Here is a 26,489-nt window from a genome sequence, read left to right as displayed (position 1 = left end):
AACTGCAACTGAAAGGAGCTAAAATAAAGCAAGTGGTGCAAGTAACATGAAAACAGTCGGACGGTAGTCAACATAAACTGCCAATATACATAATTTTAGTCGACAAAGATCAGGATATGGCGGAGCTGAAACGCATAACCAACATTGGTGGACACATCTTCTCCTGGGAGACCTATAGACCACAGAACAGAGCGTTGCAGTGCCACAAATGCTTGAACTTCGGTCATACATCGTACACCTGCGATCTAAAGTACAGGTGTATAAAGTGCCTCAATATGCACGCACCAGGTGCGTGCCAGAAACTGCCAACTGAGGCACCGATGTGTGTGAACTGTGGCAACGAACACCCGGCAAACTATTCAAAGTGCAGTGCACTTCTCAACTACAAGGAGAAAAAGGAAAGTGATGCTCTCAGGAGAAGACAAATATACAGACCAGCACAACACCAGTGCCGCTGACGAGGAGTTTTCTTCAGCATTAAATAACATCAATGTTGGCCCAAATGCAAAAATCAGCGTTCCTCAACTCCCTGTTCCAAGGTCATCATTTCGAAACATGATCCAGTCCTCACCTTTACCGGCTGAGCCTACACCATCAACATCACCGATCCGGCCTGCATCATCATCATCACAGATCCGGCATGAACTATCACAATCGCCAGCCCGGCCTGCCTGCAGCCAGTCCGATCCAGATTTCAATACACCAGAGGGACTTTTTGCTGCTATGGGCGAGATCAGGATGCTGTTTGCAGATCCCCAGGTAAAACAAATTTTTAGTGAGCTTACAAACTGACAAAATCACTAAACACTAACATGACATATAACGAAAAATACACAACAATATATTTTAACTTTTTAACAGCATCTCCATAAACCAAACGCGCGACTTACACATAATGCACTTTAACTCTAACGGACTTAAAAACAACGTGGACGAACTGAGACAGACGATAACAAAATACGATTTGGACATAGTACTGATCAACGAGACACACTTAAAACCTACGGACAGACTCTATATCAACAATTACAAAGTTTACAGGAACGACAGACAGACGGTCGCACGCGGATGGGGAGGCACTGCGATCTTGATCAAGTCTAACATCAGACACGAGCAAGTGCCAAACCTGACAGCGGGCGGTTCTGAAATAACAGCTATTAATGTATACAAGAGAGGTCAAAAAGTAACCATAATATCGATTTACATCCCGGCAAGCGGACTAGAACATACGGACTTACAAAGACTACTGGACTCGAACAGATTTGTACTTATGGCAGGAGACTTTAACGCACAACATACATCTTGGAACTGTAACTTTAACAACGCGAACGGAAACAGACTTTACGAATACCTGACCGAACACAACACCACAGACGCACAACTACACTATCCTGACACGCCGACCAGATACGCCACCGTACAGACACACCATCACAGCACGATCGATTTGGCATTGACAAAAAATCTACACGTAACATCCGAACCCATAACAAGAACACTTTTTAACTCCGATCATAATCCAGTTTTCATGACCATTTCAGACAGACTAGACGTCGACCAGACTCCCAAACGCAAATTTTTAGATTACACCAGAGCCAACTGGCCAATTTTCAGAGACATCATCACAGACAACACACGACACACAATGCCAATCGATACCAACGCACTGACAATCACAGACGCCGTACAACAGACTATACCGACACTAGACTCAAGAACAACACCAGACAACGACTTGCCAGAACACATTTTATTGAAAATACAACTTAAAAATCACACAAAGAAACTGTGGCAGCGTACCGGTGACAGACTACTCAAGGAACATGTGAACAGACTGACCAAAATTATTTCCAATGATATACGTGACCACCGAAACAACACTTGGACCAAAAGACTCGAGAACTTAAATACTGACCCACACAAAATTGGCAGACAGCAAAAAGACTGACGCAAGAAACCAACATCCATACCTCCACTCAAATTAACAGACAACAATTACGCAACGACACCAGCAGACAAGGCGGAAATATTGGCAAAAAACTTTGAGAACATCCATAAACAAAATGCCAATATGTCAAACGCAGACCTGAAACAAGACGTACACGAGACAATTCAAAACTTCACTGACCTCCACAGGGACAAAGACTTACGAATAGACCCTGCCACAGTTTCCGAAATAAAGACAATAGTTAAAAAATTACCGAACAGGAAAGCACCAGGACCGGACGGACTACAAAACATAATACTTAAACAACTGCCGACGAACGCCTACATTTTACTTACGCGCATAATAAATAGACTAATGACAAAAGGCTGCTTCCCCGCTTCTTGGAAAACCTCCATCATATTTCCAATAGTGAAGCCAAGGAAACAGCCAGACATGCCACAGAACTACAGACCGATCAGCCTCCTCAACACAATGAGTAAGGTAGCCGAAAAGGTACTACTCAAAAGACTTAACAAACACATAAGACACAACGAAATTATACCTGACACACAATACGGATTCAAAGAACGACACTCTACACTACACCCACTGACAAAACTCATAGAAAATACAGTACTCGACTTCAACAGACGAAACCATACCGGATTGGTGTTACTCGACTTTGAGAAGGCGTTTGACACCATCTGGATGGACGGACTTGTACATAAACTTATCCAACTCAACTTTCCACCGTACATAACGAGAACTTTACACTCATACCTCTCAGACCGTAACTTCACTGTACAAGTAGACAACGGACTTTCGACGGTTAAACAAGTGACGGCGGGAGTACCGCAGGGCTCGATCCTGGGACCGTCCTTGTTTAACGTCTACATTCACGACATACCCACTGACGCCGACACAACGTTACTGACGTTTGCTGACGACACTGCCATATACAAATCATCACGATCACCGACGCTACTGACTACAAAGATACAGACACACATAGACAAGCTGATCGAATATACTGACAAATGGCAGATCAAAATCAATCCGCAAAAGACGGAGGCAATTTTATTTACAAAGAGCCGAAATGCCATGACTAGACTGACTGACTTGGACAAAATTAAAGTATTGGACTGTGAAGTTGAGTGGTCGAAGGATGTCAAATATCTTGGTGTGACCCTGGACCATAGACTCAGCTTCACAAAACATATTAATACAAAAATTGGGCAGGCTTACGGGATCTTGAATCTACTGAGACCTCTCTTGAACCAGAACAGCCCGCTAAGCGTGCAAAACAAGCGGACACTTTACTTGACACTAATAAGACCGCTACTGACATACGCCGCTCCTGCATGGAACGCGACGACTAAGACTAACTTACAGAAACTACAGACATTACAAAATAAGACACTACGAATAGTACTTAACAAAATAAGGGACCCACTGACTAGACATTACTACTCTTCAAAATACATACACAAACAGACTGACGTACCGACAATACTTGACTACATGAAAAAGCTTACTAAAAATTTTTACCTAAAATGTGGGGATCATCCTAATATTAACATCGCGGGCCTCGGCCAATACACAAGAGACGATATTTGGTATGGCAATCACGCCATGCCAAAATATATACTGATCGACCCATAGCAGTAAACGTAAATTGGCTCGATACAAATTTTCTCCCTTAGAATGAATAAATTTTTATTATGTTTTTCTTCTTTTTGTGTTATTATGTGTTATTATAAATAGTGCTATGTGATTTTTTTTTTGGGGATAAATTTTCATTCCTCTTTTTTTTTGTCACACAAATATTAATTTATATATATATTTTGAATTAATTATTGTTTGTAAAATCAAATCCAATGAAGGATACAATACCTTCGGGTAAAAAACCCATGTTATAAAGTGCAATGTACATACTTTTATATACTGAAATATATAGTCTTTGAATTGAAAAAAAAAAAAAAAAACTCGTGCGAGTAGTAGATACTGAATGGACAGTCATTTGTTTTTTCAGTGAATGTCATTCGATTATTGTGTAATAAGAATAAAGTCTGGAATTCACCCGATATCGATTTGAAATCGTGCTTTTTTAAAAGCAATCGGGTGTAATTCAAACAAGATATTTAATATCTTGTCAAAATTATAAGGTAAACGTGCCTTCTGCTGACTCCTCTTTCCAAACACCGGATTGGTGTTGCTAATGGTTAGAGGATAAGCCATATTAGCAAGTGATTTTTTTCTAAATTAAAATTTTTCCAAGTCTTTAGTTTAATTTTATTAAAATCAGTGCTGTGTATATTGAAGAATACAAGGATATTCACAGGCAGGCGCCTGGGAAGAAATAAAAATAATGAAAACACAGAAAATGGAGGTATTGACGAGGGAGATCCTCAAAAATTAGTACAATGCGCTATCTGATCGGACCGATATGGACACGGAGCTTGAGGAATATAAGAAGGTTAAACGGCGGAAGAAAGCCAAAAACAAGGAGATCGAGAAAACTGATGTCGGGTCGCAGCCATCCACTTCAGGCGTACAGGCAGCACCATCGAAGAAAATAGATATGAAACAAGAAAAAATTCCGCCTATCATTGTGAAAGCCGAAATAGAACTGAAAACCATCCGCTATATCCGGGATACAACTAAGATCAATTTCAGGTATCAGTTCCTAAAAAATAATTTACACAAATTTTATACCGATTCAATTACTGACCACGAAAAAATAAAAAGCATATTGCGCGAATGCAATTACCCTTTCTACACCTACTCCATAAAACAAAATCTGGGTAAAAAAATTACAATTACGGGACTCCATCCATCTATTACTGAGACAGAAGTTCGCGAAGAACTGCAACTGAAAGGAGCTAAAATAAAGCAAGTGGTGCAAGTAACACGAAAACAGTCGGACGGTAGTCAACATAAACTGCCAATATACATAATTTTAGTCGACAAAGATCAGGATATGGCGGAGCTGAAACGCATAACCAACATTGGTGGACACATCTTCTCCTGGGAGACCTATAGACCACAGAACAGAGCGTTGCAGTGCCACAAATGCTTGAACTTCGGTCATACATCGTACACCTGCCATCTAAAGTACAGGTGTATAAAGTGCCTCAATATGCACGCACCAGGTGCGTGCCAGAAACTGCCAACTGAGGCACCGATGTGTGTGAACTGTGGCAACGAACACCCGGCAAACTATTCAAAGTGCAGTGCACTTCTCAACTACAAGGAGAAAAAGGAAAGTGATGCTCTCAGGAGAAGACAAATATACAGAACAGCACCAACACCAGTGCCGCTGACGAGGAGTTTTTCTTCAGCATTAAATAACACCAATGTTGGCCCAAATGCAAAATCAGCGTTTCCTCAACTCCCTGTTCCAAGGTCATCATTTCGAAACATGATCCAGTCCTCACCTTTACCGGCTGAGCCTACACCATCAACATCACCGATCCGGCCTGCATCATCATCATCACAGATCCGGCATGAACTATCACAATCGCCAGCCCGGCCTGCCTGCAGCCAGTCCGATCCAGATTTCAATACACCAGAGGGACTTTTTGCTGCTATGGGCGAGATCAGGATGCTGTTTGCAGATCCCCAGGTAAAACAAATTTTTAGTGAGCTTTACAAACTGACAAAATCACTAAACACCAACATGACATATAACGAAAAATACACAACAATACTTAACTTTTTAACAGCATCTCCATAAACCAAACGCGCGACTTACACATAATGCACTTTAACTCTAACGGACTTAAAAACAACGTGGACGAACTGAGACAGACGATAACAAAATACGATTTGGACATAGTACTGATCAACGAGACACACTTAAAACCTACGGACAGACTCTATATCAACAATTACAAAGTTTACAGGAACGACAGACAGACGGTCGCACGCGGATGGGGAGGCACTGCGATCTTGATCAAGTCTAACATCAGACACGAGCAAGTGCCAAACCTGACAGCGGGCGGTTCTGAAATAACAGCTATTAATGTATACAAGAGAGGTCAAAAAGTAACCATAATATCGATTTACATCCCGGCAAGCGGACTAGAACATACGGACTTACAAAGACTACTGGACTCGAACAGATTTGTACTTATGGCAGGAGACTTTAACGCACAGCATACATCTTGGAACTGTAACTTTAACAACGCGAACGGAAACAGACTTTACGAATACCTGACCGAACACAACATCACAGACGCACAACTACACTATCCTGACACGCCGACCAGATACGCCACAGTACAGACACACCATCACAGCACGATCGATTTGGCATTGACAAAAAATTTACACGTAACATCCGAACCCATAACAAGAACACTTTTTAACTCCGACCATAATCCAGTTTTCATGACCATTTCAGACAGAATAGACGTCGACCAGACTCCCAAACGCAAATTTTTAGATTACACCAGAGCCAACTGGCCAATTTTCAGAGACATCATCACAGACAACACACGACACACAATGCCAATCGATACCAACGCAGACATTGAGGAGGCTGTAACACACCTTACACTGACAATCACAGACGCCGTACAACAGACTACACCGACACTAGACTCAAGAACAACACCAGACAACGACTTGCCAGAACACATTTTATCGAAAATACAACTTAAAAATCACACAAAGAAACTGTGGCAGCGTACCGGTGACAGACTACTCAAGGAACATGTGAACAGACTGACCAAAATTATTTCCAATGATATACGTGACCACCGAAACAACACTTGGACCAAAAGACTCGAGAACTTAAATACTGACCCACACAAAATTTGGCAGACAGCAAAAAGACTGACGCAGAAACCAACATCTATACCTCCACTCAAATTCACAGACAACAATTACGCAACGACACCAGCAGACAAGGCGGAAATATTGGCAAAAAACTTTGAGAACATCCATAAACAAAATGCCAATATGTCAAACGCAGACATGAAACAAGACGTACACGAGACAATTCAAAACTTCACTGACCTCCACAAGGACAAAGACTTACGAATAGACCCTGCCACAGTTTCCGAAATAAAGACAATAGTTAAAAAATTACCGAACAGGAAAGCACCAGGACCAGACGGACTACAAAACATAATACTTAAACAACTGCCGACGAACGCCTACATTTTACTTACGCGCATAATAAATAGAATAATGACAAAAGGCTGCTTTCCCGCTTCTTGGAAAACCTCCACCATATTTCCAATAGTGAAGCCAAGGAAACAGCCAGACATACCACAGAACTACAGACCGATCAGCCTCCTCAACACAATGAGTAAGGTAGCCGAAAAGGTACTACTCAAAAGACTGTACAAACACATAAGACACAACAAAATCATACCTGATACACAATACGGCTTCAAAGAACGACACTCTACACTACACCCACTGACAAAACTCATAGAAAATACAGTACTCAACTTCAACAGACGAAACCATACCGGATTGGTGTTACTCGACTTTGAGAAGGCGTTTGACACCATCTGGATGGACGGACTTGTACATAAACTTATCCAACTCAACTTTCCACCGTACATAACGAGAACTTTACACTCATACCTCTCAGACCGTAACTTCATTGTACGAGTAGACAACGGACTTTCGACGGTTAAACAAGTGACGGCGGGAGTACCGCAGGGCTCGATCCTGGGACCGTACTTGTTTAACGTCTACATTCACGACATACCCACTGACGCCGACACAACGTTACTGATGTTTGCTGACGACACTGCCATATACAAATCATCACGATCACCGACGCTACTGACTACAAAGATACAGACACACATAGACAAGCTGACCGAATATACTGACAAATGGCAGATCAAAATCAATCCGCAAAAGACGGAGGCAATTTTATTTACAAAGAGCCGAAATGCCATGACTAGACTGACTGACTCGGACAAAATTAAAGTATTGGACTGTGAAGTTGAGGGGTCGAAGGATGTCAAATATCTTGGTGTGACCCTGGACCATAGACTCAGCTTCACAAAACATATTAATACAAAAATTGGACAGGCTTACGGGATGTTGAATCTACTGAGACCTCTCTTGAACCAGAACAGCCCGCTAAGCATGCAAAACAAGCGGACACTTTACTTGACACTAATAAGACCGCTACTGACATACGCCGCTCCGGCATGGAACGCGACGACTAAGACTAACTTACAGAAACTACAGACATTACAAAATAAGGCACTACGAATAGTACTTAACAAAATAAGGGACCCACTGACTAGACATTACTACTCTTCAAAATACATACACAAACAGACTGACGTACCGACAATACTCGACTATATAAAAAAGCTCACTGAGAATTTTTATCTAAAATGTGGGGATCATCCTAATATTAACATCGCGGGCCTCGGCCAATACACAAGAGACGATATTTGGTATGGCAATCACGCCATGCCAAAATATATACTGATCGACCCATAGTGGCAATTAATACTTGGATGAGAATAAATCTTTTATTTTGTTTTTATTTTATTTTATTTTTTTTTGTATAATTATGTATAATTATAAATATTACTCTGTGGCTTTTTTTTGAGGAAAAGTTTTCTTACCTCTTTTTTTGCCACTCAATTTGTAAAACATCTCGCTGTAATAATAATCAACATTTACTGTATATATTAAGATCAGATATGATGTATAAAGTACCCAAGGGTAAAAAATATGCACTAAAAATAGCAATGCAAAATGTATAATTAATTACTGTAATAAATACTTTTTTGTCTGTCTGTCTGTTAAAACTCGTGCGAACCTTGTGCGCTTGTTATATTTTATTTTATATTCTTTGACAAAAAATTTGGACAAAAAAATTTTGGGAAAAAAGTTTGGGACAAAATAAATTTGGACAAAAAAAATTTAAAAATTTGTTAAAAAAATTTTTTGGAGAAAAATTTTGGGAAAAAAATTCAAGAAAAAAAAGTGGAAAAAAAGCTGGGGACCGAAGTTTTAATACCCGCAAAGGGCACATGCATTCTATATTTTAGAGAATGTGCTATTGAAAAATGCATACAAATAAATTATGGATGCGACATCTGTCGCATATGTAGTAAACTTTCAGCAATAAGGTGCAGTTATATTATTAAATCAATTAAATCTAAAAACTTGTATTTCCATGTACAACAATATGGATTACCTTTTAAGGTTTATAAGGTTAACCGATGATCCACGACTCAAACTCCAGGTCGCCTCTGATTCGCGCTTGTGCTGTGTGGGAAGACAGTACAGAAAGGCAATCGGGTCACGACCGATGAGCTCAGTTTTTTACGGCTTTAAAAACTGATATTTTAATTCGAAAATCATGCAACTTTGTTAGGACTCAAAATGTAATTGATGCGCTACTGCATAAAATTATTATACACCGTTTTCTTATTTTGCGATCAAAATGAAAAACTCTCGGAATAACGTACTATCCCGGAATAGTGTACATTTACCTTAATTATGTCTATTATATTTTTGGTTTTTATCTCTATAAAAATGCAAAGAATTATTATGTTAAACAACGCCGAAAGAAATATTGTTTTCACAATTTCATTTATCATGTAATTGTGCTTGAAGAACTTGATGTAATAAAAATTAACATACATTCATTGAGTGCTTGTTTTTTTAACTTTTTCGCTGGCGACACCATCGCATTCTTTAAAGAGCTGTAGTATATGTCTTGCCTATAAAAATAATTTCGATTTTAATTACCTGAAAAATATATAGTAACCACAAATAATACAAATTACTTCAATTAACTTACGTTTCTTACACAGAACAGTATTTCATTTGTTTTATAATTTTCACTATAATTATTAACTGGTGTCGGAAGAAAATATTCTCTCGATCCAGACATTTTTTATCAAATCAGGATCTCTACTCTCTAATGACATTTGGAACAATATGCTCTATGCTTTTACGTTTATGTGACGTACGCATATAATCAAAGAAGTGACACGATTACCAATCACAATCAACTCATATAGAAATGATCTCATCGAGAGCGAATGACGAATCATTGGCACTCGACTCCCTAGCCGTGTCTAAAGAAGTTTTACTTCAATAATTTGTGTAGAAGTTCATGCGACTGTGCATGACAAAGTGAAGTAACCAATAACAATGGGCTTTATTGTGAAGACAGTGAATACAGACAGCCTTAATAAGCCTCAGGTTTCTTGCTCCAATAAACTACTCCCCATTATTTGATACTAATTTTGACTCCTCGATTAAATGTCCAGAATTTTTGCCTCCTCATCTTGGTTGCCTAGTCCAATACGCAGGAATGTCTTCCTCCAATAAACTACTCCCCCTTATTTGAATAAATTGGATACTAATTTTGTCTCCTCGATTAAATGTCCAGAATTTTTGCCTCCTCATCTTGGTTGCCTAGTCCAATATGCAAGATGTTTTCCACCAAGTCTTGATTGCCTTGTCTAAAGCCTTATTTGAATGGCCAGGATCTTTGCCTCTCCGTCTTCATTGCCTTGTCCAATGTCCAGAATGGTTGCTTTCCCATCTTGGTTACCTTGTTCAAAGCCCAGAAGATTTGCCTCCCCGTCTTGGTTGTTTTGCCCAAAGCTCTTTTTTGAATTTCCAAAGTGTTTGCCTACCTCACTTGTTTTACTTGTCTAAAGCCTTATTTGAATGCCCATTCGTCACCCGCCTGGGTTGCCTTATTATTATATATCTTCTATAACAATATAACTATATCATCTACATAACTCAAAAACAAAGATTTTTCACAAAACATTTCCATTTTTCTGTAAAATTAAATATTAAAATTTATTATTGCCATCTATTCAAATATTTATTGCAACCTTTCGACCTGGAGTTACCCAACTTATATATTTGCACAACCATCTTTAAACACATTTCTAAAAGTTTATCTTGTATAAATTGAACGCAAAATAATAAATTATTATTAACCATAAAATATCTTTAAATATCTATATTATAAAAATATAAAATTCATAAATAATCATAGAATTTTTTTTAAACATAAAACTTTATACCAAAAATAAAAATATAAGAACGAACATGTGCAAATGAATAAATGATCTATGATTGAATTAAACTTGATAAGTACTAGCTGAAACATTTCCACCTTGTCCAGTCCAATTAGTATGAACAAATTTTCCCTCAGCTCCCAGTAGTTCATAAGTGTGAGCCCCAAAATAATCTCTCTGAGCCTAGGTAAAAAAAAAGAACTCTGTGTAGAAACAAAACTTTAAATATATAAAGCTGATTAAATAGAAACACAAAAACAGCTGACTGTTACTAGATTATCTGAATAACTTTTGTAAACTTCAAAACAAAATCGATGTGCCGATCAATTGCATAGAGGTACATAGTTTTATCTTCTAGAAAGTTCAATGAAATATTGATTGTATTCAATCCTATATCTGATAACCTGTCAATTACTACAAAAATGACTACAATTATCACATGACATATTGTCAGTCATAATGACAAAATTTTATTTTATGTTATTTTTTTAAATATAAATATACAGTAGAACCTCGATTATCCGGACCTCGGTCATACGGATTCGCGATTATCCGGACATAATCGCGTCGAAACTTGTATATTCATTTATGTAGTTTGCAATTTTGACTGTGTTCTGAGGTGCATATATAAATTAATACTTATGCCAAAGCGTAAGAGGGTGGTGTTATCATCCCTTAAAGATAAAATAAATATTATAGAATCATTAAAACAGGCGAAACCGGCCGTAAGTTAGCTAATAGGTATGGTGTAGGTACATCCGCTATAAGCGATATTAAAAAGAATGCCGATTCAATTTTGTCATACACTTGCAAGTTAGATAGTGAAAAGGAGAGTGAAAATCGGAAAATGATGAAGAGACCAAAAAATGAACTCTTAGAAGAAGCTCTATATTGTTGGTTTTTACAGAAACGATCAACAGGACAACCGATATCTGGACCTTTGCTATGTGAAAAGGCATTACAGTTAAATGAAAAATTAGGCGGCGATGAATCGTTTGTGGCAAGTAGTGGATTGATTTTTGTTGATATCTATGTATGTATTTGTTATTTTTGATAAACAAAACATTGTTCTTCATAATTTGGATTATCCGGATTTTCGATTATCCGGATGCCTATCGACATCAATTAGTCCGTATAATCGAGGTTCTACTGTATTGATTAAATCTATTATAAAGATAAATTATGAAATCACGCAAAATGTTCAAGTAAGTAAATAAAGATTATTTAAATATTCACCTGCAATAGGTTTGCTGGCAATTTATTTGCTCTATAACCATCATAAAATGCTAACGCTGCAGACATTGCTGGTACTGGTATACCCCACAGTAAAGCAGAACTTACAACTTCACGCCATAGCTGTTGTGATCTTAATTAAACAAAATAATTAATCTCTATGAAGGAGTTGAAAATTAAATAATTATAACATACTTATTAATTTCATTTTTAAAGAAATTGTCCATCAATAAGTTGCTAAGAGTTGGATCTCTATCAAAAGCTTCTTTAATATTTCCCAAAAATACACTGTAAAAAAGAAAAGTATGTATAATAATAAGATAGTTAATAATATTATTGAATAAATTTATTAATGAATAATGATATGAACGATTTTAAATGTAATGTAATGTAAAAAATAGGCAAATTCATAATAATCACAATTCATGAAAATATAGTAACAATCTATTATTATATCATGGAAATAATCAATAACATTTTTCCTTGCAGAGAAAAGTTATAAAAGTTTTAAAAAAACATATGATTTTCAATAGTAAAAAATAGGCTAATTCATAATAATCACAATTCATGAAAATATAGTAACAATCTATTATATCATGGAAATAATCAATAACATTTTTCCTTGCAGAGAAAAGTTATAAAAGTTTTAAAAAAACAGACTTGCTATCAATCATGGGGGGGAAAACTGAACAAATGCGCTTTACTCTGCATTAGTGTTTTTAGCAAATCACAGATGGTTGTATTGAGCTTCAAATTCAGTGTTTGTTTTAAAATATAGTTTCTGTAATTAAAACTGTTTAATTTTTCTTATATAATATTTCTTTTATATGTTTATGATTTTGTTGAAAATATATTTTATACGTATATTTTGTTCTCATTTCATTTAGTCAAATTAATCCAGTACCAGTGGCGTAACTATAGGGTGGCGTGGGTGGCAAAATGCCACGGGCCCCCGGCTCAAGGGGGCCCCGGCCCAAAAGGACGCATGCTCAGAAATATTTTTACATTATATTCCAATACTTTATTTTACTTGAAAAGTATGTTTTCGTAAGAATCAGGGGCGTAACTACCGTCGTATCAGCCGTATCAAATATACGGAACCCCCAAACCAGGGGGCCCCCAATGTCCGTAAGAAACATTAATAATATAAAAAAATCATGAAAAACGAATTAATCATGAAAACTTCGTTCAACCAAATTGAATGTCGTTAAAAAAGTACGCGAGGAATGTAAGATTATTATTTTAAAGAGTTTTATTTTGTCCAGGCCACGGGGGCCCCAAATACGCGTAAAAAAGTACGCGAGGAATGTAAGATTATTATTTTAAAGAGTTTTATTTTGTCCAGGCCACGGGGGCCCCAAATACGCGTAAAAAAGTACGCGAGGAATGTAAGATTATTTTAAAGAGTTTTATTTTATCCAGGCCACGGGGGCCCCAAATACGCGTAAAAAAGTACGCGAGGAATGTAAGAATATTATTTTAAAGAGTTTTATTTTGTCCAGGCCACGGGGGCCCCAAATACGCGTAAAAAGTACGCGAGAAATGTAAGATTATTATTTTAAAGAGTTTTATTTTGTCCAGGCCACGGGGGCCCCAAATACGTGTAAAAAAGTACGCGAGGAATGTAAGATTATTATTTTAAAGAGTTTTATTTTGTCCAGGCCACGGGGGCCCCAAATACGCGTAAAAAAGTACGCGAGGAATGTAAGATTATTATTTTAAAGAGTTTTATTTTGTCCAGGCCATGGGGCCCCAAATACGCGTAAAAAAGTACGCGAGAAATGTAAGATTATTTTAAAGAGTTTTATTTTGTCCAGGCCACGGGGGCCCCAAATACGCGTAAAAAAGTACGCGAGGAATGTAAGATTATTATTTTAAAGAGTTTTATTTTGTCCAGGCCACGGGGGCCCCAAATACGCGTAAAAAAGTACGCGAGGAATGTAAGATTATTTTAAAGAGTTTTATTTTATCCAGGCCACGGGGGCCCCAAATACGCGTAAAAAAGTACGCGAGGAATGTAAGAATATTATTTTAAAGAGTTTTATTTTGTCCAGGCCATGGGGCCCCAAATACGCGTAAAAAAGTACGCGAGAAATGTAAGATTATTATTTTAAAGAGTTTTATTTTGTCCAGGCCATGGGGCCCCAAATACGCGTAAAAAAGTACGCGAGAAATGTAAGATTATTATTTTAAAGAGTTTTATTTTGTCCAGGCCACGGGGGCCCCAAATACGCGTAAAAAAGTACGCGAGGAATGTAAGATTACTATTTTAAAGAGTTTTATTTTGTCCAGGCCACGGGGGCCCCAAATACGCGTAAAAAAGTACGCGAGAAATGTAAGATTATTATTTTAAAGAGTTTTATTTTGTCCAGGCCACGGGGGCCCCAAATACGCGTAAAAAAGTACGCGAGGAATGTAAGATTATTATTTTAAAGAGTTTTATTTTGCCGAGGCCACGGAGGCCCCAAATACGCGTAAAAATTAGTAAAATCTAACAAATTTTGGTTTTATTTCACTAATAACAAAAGTTAGAATAAGCATGAAAATTTTCTTCTAAATAAATTTAATTTCGAAAAAAAAACATCAAACAACAAAAACAAAAGAAATCAAACAAAACAAACAACAGAATGTAAAAATATAATTTTAGAGTGTTGTGATTTTTTTTTAATATTTTCTTTAATATTATTTATGAAGCTTTATAATATGCAAATAATGACTAATAGAAAACTAACTTTTTATTAAGTTTTGAAAATACTATTGAAAATACTATGGCTCGTTCATTAAATTTTGATGATGTCATAGACACTTTTGCAGAACAGAAAGCACGAAGAAAAGATTTTAATTAATAAATACCTTATTGAAATTAAATTGTTGTTTTTATTTCATTCCAAATTTATGCATATTTTAAACGAGTTTCTTCACCAAAAAGGGCCAGCGAGTATATGACGAATATGAAGTTTTCAAAAAGTATTAAAAAGGATTTGATTGTTGAGAAAACACGTGAAAAATTGATTGTTAATGTTAGGTTATGTAATAATTATTTTTAACCCCAAAGTACTATGTTCTTTCTCTGTTGAATTCAGTCATAAAAAAATCCTTTCTATAGTTCATGTATTACAATGTTTAAACACAAAAATTTTATGTTTGATTTTCAAAACAAAGTAGTAATTGTACTTTTAAATTATTAATTTTGACTTATAATTATTTTTATTTTTATGTTTTCTTGTACTTATACATTTTAATTTTTTTTTAAATTTTTGTATACATACATTTTAAATAATTTCTTAATTTAAAACCATAAAATATGAATACGTCGAAGTGGATTTACTAATTTTTAATACATTACAAATCGTGGATATATATATATATATATATATATATATATATATATATATATATATATATGAGTAAGTTCTTCAAGGGCATATATGGATCATGCTAATATCAACAACCATAAGTTTGATTTTGACAATCCCCAAATTTTATTCCATGAGAAAGACTTATTTAAACGGAGCATGGCAGAATCAATGTTAATAGTTCGGACTAACAATAGCATAAATCTAAGAACCGACACAAATATTTTACATGACACTTATATAAACATCATTAATAATTTATAATTTTTTTTCATTTATCTTATTCTTTTCAATAAATTAATTTGTTTTTTCATTTTTATCGATTTTTGTATGAGATAGCACTCCTTTTGTTTACATTATAATGATACCCATTCTGTCTCCATCTAGATAAGTACTTCAAATTTGTTTAGAATATTTCTGTAAGTGTTATATGTTTCTTTAGTACTGTGTCAAGCATTGCAAGGAATAGTTGGTGTTTTTTGTATATTAAAAATTAAATGAAATTTAAATAAATTATTAAAGAATGTGTAGTATATAAGTAACTGTTTTTGAAATTACACTGAAGATGAGACACACCATGGTCTCGAAACGTCTGTAATCATAAAATAAAGTTGTGTTAAACAAATCTGAGTGCTGTTTTGTTCATATTAAACAATTAATATTCGTTCCACTCATATCATAAAATTCTATATATATATATATATATATATATATATATATATATATAACATTTAAATCAACACGTTGAAAAATTTCGAGTTTTTTTAAATTAAATTAAAACCACTTGATTTTACTGATGGGGGGGGCCCCATCAAAAAAATTTGCCACGGGCCCCGGGTAGCCTAGTTACGCCACTGTCCAGTACATTTATAAATGTACCGGATAATCCAGTAATATATTTTCAACAAAATCATAAACGTATAAAAGAAATATTAAATAAGAAAAAATTAAACAGTTGTATACAATTGTTATTTTATATGGGAGTGAACTCTATTTCCACAAAAGGTAAACAGTTGAAATGATCTACTCCAACAAATGCTTGCTGAACAGCACTAAGAGAATTCAATATGTAATAAGAGGAGAAGGCATTAATTTACTTGATGATAATAGTCTGTACAAACATACTACCGAAAGCGGTTTATTAATAAAACTAAACTAAAATCACTAATTCAACCATTTCAAGACCACGTTAAACGAGTTAACATACATCCTTTTAAAGATACTTAAATTATTCACACTAGCACTATTTTGTTCTAACAGGGATTGATCATTGACCAACACTCTAATAAAATATAAAATGTAATAAAAGCTTTTAAAAGCAAACTTTAAATATTTTAAAACTTGTGAAACCACCCTACAACCGCTCAATAAATGTGATAAAACTAGTGCAAATCATACCTCATTTAACATTTTGTATTCAAGCATGTACATTCAATGGAAAAGAGGCTTACGCAAAGATTCTACAAATGAAATGAATACAAAAATTGAATTTAACTTCACAAGTGCTGAACATCATATGTCACGAAATCAAAAATAACAAATTTTTTACAAAAATTAGAGCTTGGATCTGAAGGTAGTACAGATAAATGCGCCGATAAATAAGGATGTGGTAACAATAAATAACAGTATTTAAAATAAATTACAGAAAGATAAAAGAACAATTACCAGTTCATTAAATCGGAAACCTATCAACTCCCACTTTGAAATTAGACAATAAGGCTAAGCTACATGATCTATAGACAAATGCAACCCACTAAATCTATATAAGAATTAAATTCATCATATATCTTTGAAATAAACACAAACCTTCTAATAATGCAACCGCCTCTCCACATCAATGCTATGCCTCCATAATTTAAAGTCCATTTATTTTCTCTTGCTGCTTCACGCATCAGCATAAATCCTTGGGCATAGGATATTATTTTTGAAGCATATAAAGCATTTTTTAACTTGTTCAAGAATATAGGTCGTTTGTCTTTAGATACAACTTCTTGTTTCGGTCCCTCCAATACTTGACTTGCTTTTACTCTTTCCTCTAAATTGAATAACATAAAATAAAAAAAAAATCAATTGACAAAGTATAATTTTAAGAATAATCAAATTGTATAATACTATTCTGTATCTATATTGGTATATAATGCTATTTAGTCATTTATCAATTACTTGTATTTTATTTAATACCAATTAATGCATGTATTATTAACTTCCCATAGGGTAGTTATAGTAATGGACCGAAAATCGAAAATAAATTTTTTTGTATATCTTCACGTTTTGAAGCTTTCTGAACATTTTGGCATACTTACCTCAGAAAAAATGGATGTGTGTGTGTGTGTGTTTGTATGTCCGCATTTTTTCGTTCATCTTTTCGAGCACACGGATCAACCGATTGGAATAGTTAAAAAAAATATTCGATTTTTATTGATAGGGAGACGTTAGTTTTTGACAAAGGCAGGTCCAGCCGTTACGGAGATACGGAGCAAAGAGTGCAGAAAATAGAAATGAAGGTTTTGATTGAACGAAGTATCCGATTTGAATGATCCAAAAAACATTCAATTTGTAATGATTGGGAGATGTTATGTTTAGTTTTTGGCAAAGGCAGGTCTAGCCGTTTTGAGGATACCGAGCTTGTCCAAAAAATGGCAGTTTTTGAGAGACGCTTAGTCCGATTTAAATGATTCAAAGAATTTTCTGCTTGGTTTAACAAAATAATTGCTTTTAGTTTAAAAAAAATTAGTTTCAATTTTTTTTTTCAAAAAATTTTTTTTTTGTAATCGAAAATAATTCAGATTTTAATTTTAATTTTGACTAAAGTTCTAATATACTTTAAACAAATAATTTCAACTTTGCAATTCAGTTTATATAATTCTTGTAAATATTCGACAATGTTACAATATTTATATTAATCTATTTGAAAACATTTAATATTCCTCGAGCATTTCGTTACAGTACGGGAAGTTCCAGCAATTTGCACAATGCCATACACCACTAGTCATTTAATCAATTTATTTTTGTCAAAAATCATTTACAAACTTCTATAGAAAACGACCGACTGCACAAACAGTGCACAACAAATCGTTCACTGTTTCAAAATTTAAAAAAATAACAAAATGGTTTAAAAAGCAAAATATTTGTAATACTATTTATGGTACGCAGAATGTAATGCAAATTATTCATACTTATTCATAATTTAAGAAAAAATTATATGAGGAAAAAACTCATTATAATAATCCAATAAAACACGGATCATGAAACAAATTCTGAGATACTACCGAAGCACGGAAATATATACATCAATACAAACATAGAAAAAAAATATACATATGTACACACTTAATATATACACATGCATTATATATAATAATATGAGTTGTAAGCGACACTTTGCATGAACTTCCCAACATGTGTAAATAATCGATTTAATTAATAAGAAATCAATATTTATCATATTATGAGTGATTTATAAGAAAAGCCATAATGTAAAAAACTATTGCTGAAAATTATTGAAAAACAAACATGCCTTAATACATACTAGGGTTATTTTCTAAAAGCGCGGCCGCTAAATTCAAATTTTAATGAATTCTTATAATTGAACCAATTTTCATAAAACTACAGTATTTAAATATGTTCATTAAGATTATGAACTTTATCACCAAACAAAGATTCATTAAATCGTCGAATTTTTTTTTAAATAATTATAATCAAAAACATATCAAGATTTCCAAATGATATCTTTCAAATAGTTTTTAAATTTACAAAATCGATTCAAGGTTTTAGGCTAAGACATGTACAAAAAAATGTCAATAAAATGTCATAAATAAGCTCACATACACACACCATTTTTCAAAATTTAGCCCTATTTGATTCAGAATTACTTGAAAGATCGAGAAAACAAAATTATCAAATCGGATATTCTCGCGAAAACCAACCACTTAGTTTGGGAAGTTAATTGAAACATATTTTAACAAAAAAAAATCACCTTTTAATGCTGAGAGACATCTTGAAAACACAGCTTCCCCAATTAGAGTGACAGGTACTCCATAATGCAATGCCGATATTGCAGTCCATTTTCCTGTACCTTTCTGTCCAGCAGTGTCACGAATGCGTTCCAACAAATAACCTTAATAATAAAAAAAAAAAATTATTTTTGAAGTAATTTTTTTATATATCTATTAGTTTGCTAACCATCTTTGTCTTTATAATTGAGTATATCTCTAGTGATTTCAATCAAAAATGAATTCAGTTCTCCTTTATTCCACTCATCGAATACATTAGCTATTTCGGGCGGTGTCATTCCTAAAATAAAAATACAACAATTTAAAATCCCAGAGATCTGTGTTAATACTAAATCTCAAATGTAACTAATAGTGAATAAGTTGTTGATATTATTTTCATTGGTATCAAATAATAAAAAAAATTACTTCAGAATATAAAAAAAAAATCTGTTTATGATTTTAAACTTTTTCTAGATTTTTAATTTTAAATTTTAAATGTAAAAAAAAATCATCTCACATATTGCTGCCATACCTAAAACTTTAACCATGACATGATATGCTTCACAAATGAGTTGCATGTCTCCATATTCAATACCATTGTGAACCATTTTGACAAAGTGACCAGCTCCATCATCTCCAACCCAATCACAACAAGGTGCCCCATTTGATTTAGCACAAATTGACTGTGTTACAGATTCAAATTTATTTATTTGTGATGTTAAAAAAGACCTATTTAAAATTTATCATAAAATTACTTGAAAAATTGGTTTAATATGAGGCCAAGCATCCTTATGTCCTCCAGGCATTAAAGATGGTCCATATCGCGCACCTTCTTCACCACCACTCACCTAAACAAAAAAATAATTAGTAATAATAGCATTAATTATAATCTATATGTTATGTTTAAAAAAGATATTTGTTCCAAAACACAACAAGGCACAAACAGTTTTTCATGTTCTTCAATGAGCTGTATTTGTTGGTAATAAAGAGCAAAATCACTAATTATAAGATAAATGATAAAAAATAGGCCAAATTATTATTGTTTGTGAATATTTATATATTACTTCAGATTTTGGGCAAATAAAATATTATATCATGCTAATATAAAACAAATTTCAAATGTAGATCTTAAACATGCACAATCTCTTAAGGCAATATTGTTACTATATATCATACAAATACATTATTATGCCACTTCAAAGTAAATCCTATGTTTATAATAAAACTATAATTAATTAATTAATTAATTAATACTATGCAAAAGATACTGAACTTATTTCGAAAATTTAAGTGCAGTTTGAATAACATAAATGTAAACCTTGCTGATTATGATTTTGGTAAAAATCCATCAGAACGTTTATCAGCATTTGACTGTTAAAACTTTTTCTATTAATTTAAAAACTAGAAATTTATGTGATGTCTTAGTTATTGTTGATATTCTTTAAAAATTTCGCTAAAATCGATCTCTCTGTAATTAATAGTGTAAAATTTGATTATTTGTCAATGGCTTCTTAAAATATACTATTTCAATATATTAATATTCAAAAGCTTATATTCCTATTAGCTTAAGTTATAAAATTATCAATACTACATTACAAATCTAATGTACATAACCAATTGGTGTTTATATAAATAAATAAATATAAAAAGTTCATTTCATGTTTGAAAAATATTTGCAAAAAACATTTTATTTTCTGGTATTTAACAATAATATTTTAGGCTTCAAGCATTCAAAATGAAAAGTATTATTTTGATACCAAATTTATTGGTTTTTGTGAAATGGTTTCCATATTTTTACGTTTATCAGTTAAATATTTATCATTTAATTTTGTCAAGATATTTTTGAACCAATTTAAAAATTCTAGAATTTATTTCAGTTCACATTTATTTAGAGTTTAATGAAAATTTGACAAAGTCACTGCTTTTTAATTAGCAATTAATGATTGCTAGATCTCATGTAAATCAGTTAAACTTTCAAAATGGCCCAAAAATCCAAAACTACATACACTTTGTGCATGTTATTATTGTGTGATTCTGATCTTTTTAATAAAATTATAGTTCTTTAAACAAAAATAATATATCATATAAAAGTTCTTACACCAGATCCAACAAATAGCAACCCCTTCTCTTTCACATATTGACATCTACGACTTGTGTCTAAATATTCAGAATTTCCTCCATCAATAATAATATCTCCAGGTGACAATAATGGCAAGAGCTGCTCAATAAAATCATCTACAGCAGGACCAGCTGTAAAAATATTAAAAAATATGAGACAAAATTATAATATCCAAAGTAATAATACAATTTTATCAAGAAATAAAGTGGCTTTTGCCAATTAATTCAAACTAATCACAAACTACTTTCAATCAGAGTTCATAGAATTGATTTATTAATAATTGATAGCATATGCATAGTGATCCAGCCAGATCATCTATTTTCAACACTATTGTTCGTCGTTTTTTATTAACTTTTAATAGTTTGAACTTCAGTTTCGGGCTTCAACAATGGTTATCTTTATTTAATCATAAACTTCAAGTGGCTTCTGAACAAGACATTTTTTACTTTAAGTAAAATTTGTAGTCTTCTTCTAACTTAAAGATGTATTACTTAATAAATTAATAATAGTAATAACCAGATAAAACACTTTAATCTAATATAATTTTAATAATGTCTAGTACTTGCAGACAGCCAAATTTTTATTACAATAGATGATCATAAAATTTGGTAAAATCATTATTTAAAAATAGCAATATTTTTGGTTAATAATGTTTAAGGCATAATATTTAAAATATATCAGAAAAAAATATATGTACATCTTGAAATTCAAAATATAAATACAATAGATATTGTTGCTACATGGCAAATAAAATATCATTGAAGTAGTAAATCATAAATATGATCAGCAAATTCTCATTCGTATTCAAAAGAAATATTCATGTCAACATTTAAGAATACAGTAAAATATATAGATATTATAAATGCTCATTCACAACTGATATAATTTTCTCAATAGAAGAATTTTCTCTAATTGATTGAATAATTTTAATTACGGATTCATTTTTTTCTATCTTGTATTTCTATAATATTCCATTATTTGCTTTATTTTAAATAATAGATAACATGCAATAAAATTTACTAGATCACTAAAAATAAATTATCTCAAATACAATTGTATTTTTTTAAAAAAAAATACTATAAAGAAAATGCTTGTTGATCCATGTATAAAAATAGTTGTCGATACTAAAAATTGTTTTAGTACACAACAAAAAATAATTTTATGTAAGCATAAATGTGTCCATATCAACAATTCAACCAAGCATTACTTTTATATATTATATTTGAAATAGCTACTATTACAAAGAAATAGAAAGCTAAAGCAAAAATTGATATAAACACTAAAATGGGTCAAGGCTAAAAAGTGATTGTAAGGTTACTTTATAGATACAATAATTAGTAAAATGAGGTCACTTTAAAAAACTATGTAAAACTACAGAATATATACTAACTCAATCATATTTGGAAGTTGCATTACCTTTAACAAGAAGCATGACTTTTCTTGGGAGTTTTAATTTTGATACCATATCCTGAAGGCTTGTCGCACCAATTACATTAGTGCCTTTTGCTTCATTGTTTAAAAATTTAGTCACCTGAAATTTAGAATATACAAAATAAAGTCAACAGAAATAAAAATAAAGTGAAGCAACTTTATCTAACATAATTATTCTAATATATATATTTATATATAAAATTCATAATTCATCAAACAAACATGAGAAAAAATCAGTGACAGAATTGTGTAGTCAACTTCAATTAATTTTATGTTATTGAATAATATATATAGAAGTTTGTTTTTAAAGATTTATTTATTTCATTTATATTAGATTATACATACATATTTCTATACAATATGTATGTATAATCTAATATAAATATATATGGAAGTAAAATTATTTTGAATTCCTAAATTTTAAAGCAAAAATATTGTTATGTTTCTTTCTGTTCTTGTACTAATTGTAATGTAGATAATAGATAGATAAATTTACAATGCAATTAATACAAGAAAAGAGAGAGCAATAAAATATTATTGCTATGAAATTCAGGTCTTTAAAATAGTTTTACTTCTATATTTATTAGATATTTTAATATTAGCCGATAAAATAAAATTAATCGAAACAGACTTGATATATTCTGCTAATTATGTTTTTCTCATGTAATTTATGAGATAAATTATGAATTGTATATATAAATATATATAAGAATATAATCTTCAATTATTAAGTAGAATATTCAAAATGTTACACGTCTAGCTGTGCACAACAAAGGGCTTTCGTTAATTAAGTAGCGTAAAATGTAATAGTTATATCCGGCAAAAAAAATTACAGTTCATTTTTAGACAAAAAAGTTCTAACATAATAACCTTTAAGCTTTTAAAAGGTTCTAATATCTTTACTTTCAAAACTGATAGAATTCACAGATCTTCTACTGATTTCAATGCCATAAAGTGATTTCAAATTCAAATTCAATTTATGAAACAGGGGATGATGTTTAATTTAATAGATTAATTTAATGAAATATATTTATGCCAAGACGAATTAAACTACTGGGATGTATATAATATGTATGTATGTAATAAAATTTCCGATTTAGGTGTTCTATTTGATTCTGGTTTGTTTTCACAGATCATGTAACTGATATTTGTAATAGAGCACATAAATCTTTAGATTTGATACTGAGAAATTGTAAACAATTTAAGTCTACCTATGCACTTCTTTGCATGTACTATTCTATTGTACATTCAAAATTAGAATACGGTTCGATTATTTGCTATCCTCATCAAATCAACAACTCTGATGAGATAGAGAAGGTTCAGTGAAAATTTCTGAAATACCTTTATTATAAAACATATAAAATTTACCCTGAACGTGGCTTTGACCACAACACTTTACTAAAAGAATTTGGTATTGCTTCCCTTGCCTCACGTCGATTTATCTGTACAATTATGTTCTTATTTAAGCTTTGCAATAATTCTATAGACTGTCCTCTTATTCTCAATCAACTATCCTTTAATGTTCCAAGGCTATCTTCGCGTTCACAATTATTTTTCAATTATCCTACCCCTAAATCTAATTCTCTCTTAAATTCGCCAATTTTACTTATGTCCTCTAACTTTAACGTAATTAATAATGAAATAGATATTCACAACACTTCACCTAATCAAATAATCTCCATCTGCACAAGTTAACCTTTTTATTTTCTTTTCAAATATCTCATTATTTTCTTATTCTGTTTATAAATAATATTGTTAGAGTTTCTGATTCTGCATTATATGTAATTTTATCTTAAGCATTTTATGTTACTAACTATATATTGTAATTTTGTATATATTTTAATTATTATTCATTATGTAAAATAATTGTATTTTTGAGTCCTCTTGGAGAAATCTGTGGGCTATATATTAAAATAAATAAATAAATATAATTTAGGTTCTCACTTATATTAGAACTATGGATTTTAATACTTTATGATGCAAATAGATTCAGAGAAAAATTTTATGCAAGGTTCAATTACAGTATTATTGATTTTCTAGTTTCTTTATATTTTAGACATACTAAATATTACATAAAGTATATAGATTGTTTTACGTTATATTTCAAATTTCCCTTAACTAAGCCCAATATCAACTAAAGTACCTTATCGACTGTCCTGTTGTAAGCACACACAATAAAACCTTTAGAATCCATATTTAAAATTAAATTTTGTCCCATAACAGCTAAGCCAATCAAGGCAATATCAGCTTTCCTAAAATTTAAAGAAATCATTGCAAATTTAACTAATAAAATCATCATCCAACTTTGACAATTTGCAACTTACTTGTCACCCATCTTGATTTTATGGTTAGCTTTCAAAAAGGTAGAATGATTGAATATATCTCTTAATATCCGTGATATATTTCTTCGGCACGTAATTAAAGTTGATTTCAATATTTTAACACAATATTATAATTTTTTTTTTCAATGACAATCAATGACATAAACGACAAAGGAACGTTATGAAAGCGACACTAAGCGGCCGCTCGGTCGCTTCTTGTTGCTTGGCGCACGCACGAATAACCTCTGCGCACACGTGACCGGTTTCTGCGATTAAAGGCAGATTAAAAATTATTAGAAAGTGTTTCGGCAATCGATGATTAATTTTTAATTGCAGAGCATGAATTAAACTTATCTACATGATATTTGACTTTATAGATATAACAAACAGAATAGTATATTACACTATTTTATCTTATGTATTTTATTGATGTAGGGGAAGTAGGGGAAGTAGGGGACAAAATGGTATAGTGTTTTATTTTTTAGTCATAATTATGTATTTATTAACTTCCCGTAGGGTAAGTTATAGTAATCGCAAAAAAATCGAAAATGAAAATTTTTATATCTTTACGTTTCAGAGGTTTCTGAATATTTTGGCATACCTTAGAAAAAATTTATGCGTGTGTATGTGTGTGCGGATACAAATTTTCGTCGACGATTTCGAAAACACCGATCAACCAATTTGAATAATTCAAAAAACATTCGATTCGTATTGATAAGGAGACGTGCTGATTAGTTTTTGGCATAGACAGGTCTAGCCGTTCCGAAGATACGGGGCAAAAATGACAAAAATGATAACTCAGTTTTTAAGAGAACGGAGCGTCCGACTTTAATAATTCAAAAAACATTTTACTTGTATTAACAAGATGAAGAATTGATCAAATTTTCATGAAGACAGGTTTAGCGGTTTCGGAGATCTAATGAAAAAAGTAAAATAAAATACCATGATCATTAGACATATGCACATCAAATTATCAGATATTTTATAGAGATTTTAACAATAAGTATAAATTTTGTTCAAATTCCTATGAGTTCCGTACAAAGCAGTCAAAGCAGTACGCTTGCTTTGA

General features: G+C 32.5%; 1 protein-coding gene across 1 annotated transcript; it reads right to left on the bottom strand.

Annotated features, from left to right (window-relative positions):
* Window positions 1-11,004: 11,004 nt before the first annotated feature.
* On the bottom strand, window positions 11,005-25,651 carry LOC113366704 (6-phosphogluconate dehydrogenase, decarboxylating). The gene is made up of 12 exons (XM_026608360.1): window positions 25,424-25,651; window positions 25,243-25,351; window positions 23,085-23,199; window positions 21,648-21,799; window positions 20,305-20,397; window positions 20,082-20,232; window positions 19,740-19,850; window positions 19,534-19,674; window positions 17,364-17,592; window positions 12,397-12,489; window positions 12,205-12,334; window positions 11,005-11,151 (listed from the first exon to the last, which is right to left on the bottom strand). Exons 1-12 carry the CDS (start codon window positions 25,432-25,434, stop codon window positions 11,032-11,034), a joined length of 1,455 nt encoding a protein of 484 aa, XP_026464145.1. The 5' UTR covers window positions 25,435-25,651; the 3' UTR covers window positions 11,005-11,031.
* Between the last annotated feature and the right edge of the window lie 838 nt (window positions 25,652-26,489).

Source organism: Ctenocephalides felis, unplaced genomic scaffold (assembly GCF_003426905.1).
Source record: "Ctenocephalides felis isolate EL2017-DRISC unplaced genomic scaffold, ASM342690v1 CF-g0.4_SCAFFOLD_01170, whole genome shotgun sequence".
Taxonomy (NCBI): Eukaryota; Metazoa; Arthropoda; class Insecta; order Siphonaptera; family Pulicidae; genus Ctenocephalides; species Ctenocephalides felis.
This window is presented reverse-complemented; position numbering and strand designations above follow the sequence as displayed.